General features: G+C 31.8%; 1 protein-coding gene across 1 annotated transcript; it reads right to left on the bottom strand.

The window, feature by feature from the left end:
• Window positions 1–727: 727 nt before the first annotated feature.
• Window positions 728–1,663, bottom strand: LOC120262833. Its single transcript, XM_039270736.1, has 2 exons — window positions 1,382–1,663; window positions 728–1,216 (listed from the first exon to the last, which is right to left on the bottom strand). Exons 1-2 carry the CDS (start codon window positions 1,661–1,663, stop codon window positions 728–730), a joined length of 771 nt encoding a protein of 256 aa, XP_039126670.1.
• Window positions 1,664–3,577: the final 1,914 nt, after the last annotated feature.

Here is a 3,577-nt window from a genome sequence, read left to right as displayed (position 1 = left end):
TGTTATTAATGGTGATTTTCTTTTTAATTGCATGAAAAAAAACTCACATTATGAAAATGGGGAGTTCATTAAAAAAACACTTTTGTGTAAAGTGTTCATAACACCATGAAATTCGATAAATTTTGTTAAAAAAAACATAATGATTAGATGAAATATTTATTAGCACAATATAGATAATAGGCAGTCTAATGCATTTCATCTACATAATTAAATTTTTTTAACGTAATAACAATATAAAGTGGTGTAAGTGATGTTGTTACACCATGATTGCAATACTATGATACTTCACATTTAAAATTTTTTTAAACATAATAACAAATCTAAGAACAAGCCACTTTCAACACATGATAAACAATCTCCCTAAAGCAAATGCTAGCAACAACTAAACAATATAAATAGAAAAAATATGGTTATTCACATGCCACTTTTAAGTTCAACCTGCATAAGGCAAAATATGTCACTCATGATTGAATACAAAGCATGGTCCACCCATAATAGTGTTTTATTATCAATAGCATCACAAGTAAAATATGTTCTGGACATCGATAAAAATACTAATTTTTCGAGCAAATCTTTCTCTTAACAATTACATAGTGAAATTATTAAGATCACCGAGCATCCCACTTAAAATAAACTCCTTGCAGTGTTCCACTGGACAACAAAGTACTGTATTCAATAGGTCGACATTCATCACAAGTTTGGTATAAATATTATGAAGCATTGGTGGCTAAAATCCTAAGTCCAGTAGAATTTGATATGTCTCTGTTGGAGATATTGGAGCTTTCTTTGCAATGATCTCACTAGAAGACTTAATATTCTCTGCAATAAGCTGACCAGAATTTTTAATTGCATCTGCCACTTTCTCTATTGCATTTTTCATCCCTTCACTAACCTCTTTCTCTTTATCAACAGATTTTTTGGACTTTTTGTTGCCACCACTAGCACCATGGGAAGAAGGAGAGACATGCTCGAAAGGTGAAGGTGGCACCATGTCCACATCATCATCTACAAAATGTTGTGCATTTTGTCCTGAAAATTGAGACATAATGGGATCAACATCAATAAAATCGTCAGAAAGAATGAAACTTGGGCACTTTCGTAGCTCTGAAGCAGTTACAGAATGATTTCCTGTAGCTCTATCCTTCCCATACAAAATGACCATTTTATCATAGTGTGGAACAGCAGTTTGCATATATATCTTAGCTTGAGCCTTCACCTACATTAGCACATTATAATTAGATTACTTTTTTCCAAGGCATAATAATAAGAAAAAAAGAAACATACGAGTATATAAAATCTGGATAATTGAAATGAGTTCTAATTCTATCCCATTTGAACATAGTTAAAACAATTCATCTTAACCAATTTATATAAATTTTACCTTGATGAGATCATTCCATACTTCTGGTTCAGCCATCCATATTTGAGTTATTGGATCTATAGTGAATCCACTCATGCCATTCTTGAAGATATCATAAGCATCAGAGAAATGTTTTTTTAAGATCTTCCATCGACTCTTCACTTGATTCTTTTCAATCTTGATGTTGAAATTCTTTGCAAGTTCATCAACAATATTATCATAACCCTTGGAAATGAAAGTTCCATTCACCTTCAACCCCATGTTATATTGGTTTAGAAATGCATCAACTAATGTTGCATCCATTGCGGGTGTCCATATGAGCATTTTTGATGTGCTTCCTTCCCCCACGTCATTCTTTTTGGATGGCATGTTGTTCAAGGCAAAATAATTCACAAGTATATAAAATTAAAATAAAGAGAAGTATTTTATTCATAATAACAATTTTATTAGAATACCAAACCTCAATAAGTTCTACATAAAAACATATAACATCCTTAGTTCAAAGGAGATCAAACATAACAAACAATAAGAAATCAAACAAAACAAAGAAGCAAAAGGAATATTAATATAAAGACAAAGTTAATTAAGTCTATAGATTATTGTGATGTGTAATCTCTCCACATTGCAGTAGAAAATTCGTCCCTTAAACGTTCTCCTTGCACAGAATCTTCACTATGAATTCTATGAGTACAATATTCATCATAAGTTAACTTCTTAGTTTGCTAGTTCGGCATCAACCTCCGCTATAAGGTCATCATCAGGATCTATAGGCATCAAATAATTATGTAAAATACAACAAGCTAAAATTATTGAATTATGAGTTTTCACTCCATAGCGGGCATCAGAAGCATTTGAAATTATAATGAACCGTTTCTTCAAAACTCCAAAAGCTCGTTCAATGGCATTACGCAATGATGCATGACGGAGATTAAATAATTCACGATAATCTTGTGGAGGATTTCTTGATGAATACTCTTTTAAATGATATCGCACACCCCTATAAGGTGTAATCAGTCCTTTTGATAACATGAATCCAGCATCTACGAGATAATATTTTCCTGAATTGAAATATGTATATTAATAAAGCTTTACTTTGAACCAAATAAACATATTTAAGGTAAACAAGGAAAAAATAAACCCAAATAACAATTGATTTACCAGTAGGAATTTTTAGATTATCCTCTCTCCTTAACGCATCTTTTATTATTCTAGAATCCGATGCAATTCCTTCCCATCCAGTAAGCACATACGTAAATTTTAAGTCAAATGTGCATACTGCTAGGACATTTTGTGTTGGATAATCTTTCCTACCACGGTATTTAGGAGCATCTTCATGAGCGACTTTTACACGTATATGTGTACCATCAATTGCACCGACACAATCCTTATATATGAACATTGTATAATATATAAATATTAGAATTCATGTTTTTGTCAACTACGTGAAATGGATGTATATATGCTAACATGTATAAAAGTTTACCTTGAAGTATGGAAAAAAATCTTTCATTGCCACGAATCTCAGGAAGGATAGTTGCACTGTTAGGCTGGATAAGAAATTTATCTTCTAATTGGATTATGGCTTTTATCACATTGTGCAAATGACAGCTAATAGTCTCCCCTGAACGTCAAAACCAGAAGTTTACTTCACGATTCTTGGCACTATGTGTTAGTATATATAGAGTCTTCGCAAGTTGTTCTTCCACACTTGCCCATCGTGTAGATCTTAGGCCACCTTCGCTTTCTAACATTTCAACTAATTTCAAAAATGTAGGAGGCCCCATTCTCACTATATTACGACCAGATTGACTATTCATAATACGATTCATTATCTCACCTCTATTTCGTTCTCTTTCTGAGCTCATTGTATAAGCTATTTTTCTTTTACGAGAATGTTTTTGGGATGAAGTGCCATTGAGTAACAAGACAAATGACATAAGCTACCATAGTTTGAACGGTATTCCACCAGCCTATCACTTCATCATTGTCCATCTAAATTTGATAAAAATATAAATTATGACAACTATTTAACCAATCATGTAAAAAAAAATCAACACTTGTAATTATTTATTAATGACATGTGTAATAAACTTAAAAGCAACAACAATAAATTACAAAAACAAATTAAATACAATAATTACTTGTCAATGGTTTGAATTTCACTTGCAATTCTTGTAAACTTTTGCTTCTACAATTGCATAAATCCTTCTCCTATAG

The sequence above is a fragment of the Dioscorea cayenensis genome, chromosome 1 (genome assembly GCF_009730915.1).
Source record: "Dioscorea cayenensis subsp. rotundata cultivar TDr96_F1 chromosome 1, TDr96_F1_v2_PseudoChromosome.rev07_lg8_w22 25.fasta, whole genome shotgun sequence".
In the NCBI taxonomy this organism is placed as follows: Eukaryota; Viridiplantae; Streptophyta; class Magnoliopsida; order Dioscoreales; family Dioscoreaceae; genus Dioscorea; species Dioscorea cayenensis.
Note: the sequence above shows the minus strand (reverse complement) of the source record. Positions and strands in the feature narration are given on the sequence as shown.

Bases quoted from the DNA above. Each gene is read 5' to 3' on its own strand.
- LOC120262833 (XM_039270736.1), bottom strand. From the start codon at position 1,663: ATGGATGCAACATTAGTTGATGCATTTCTAAACCAATATAACATGGGG. The intron at 1,217-1,381 runs GTAAAATTTATA...GTGCTAATGTAG, and splicing joins TATGGAATGATCTCATCAAG to GTGAAGGCTCAAGCTAAGAT.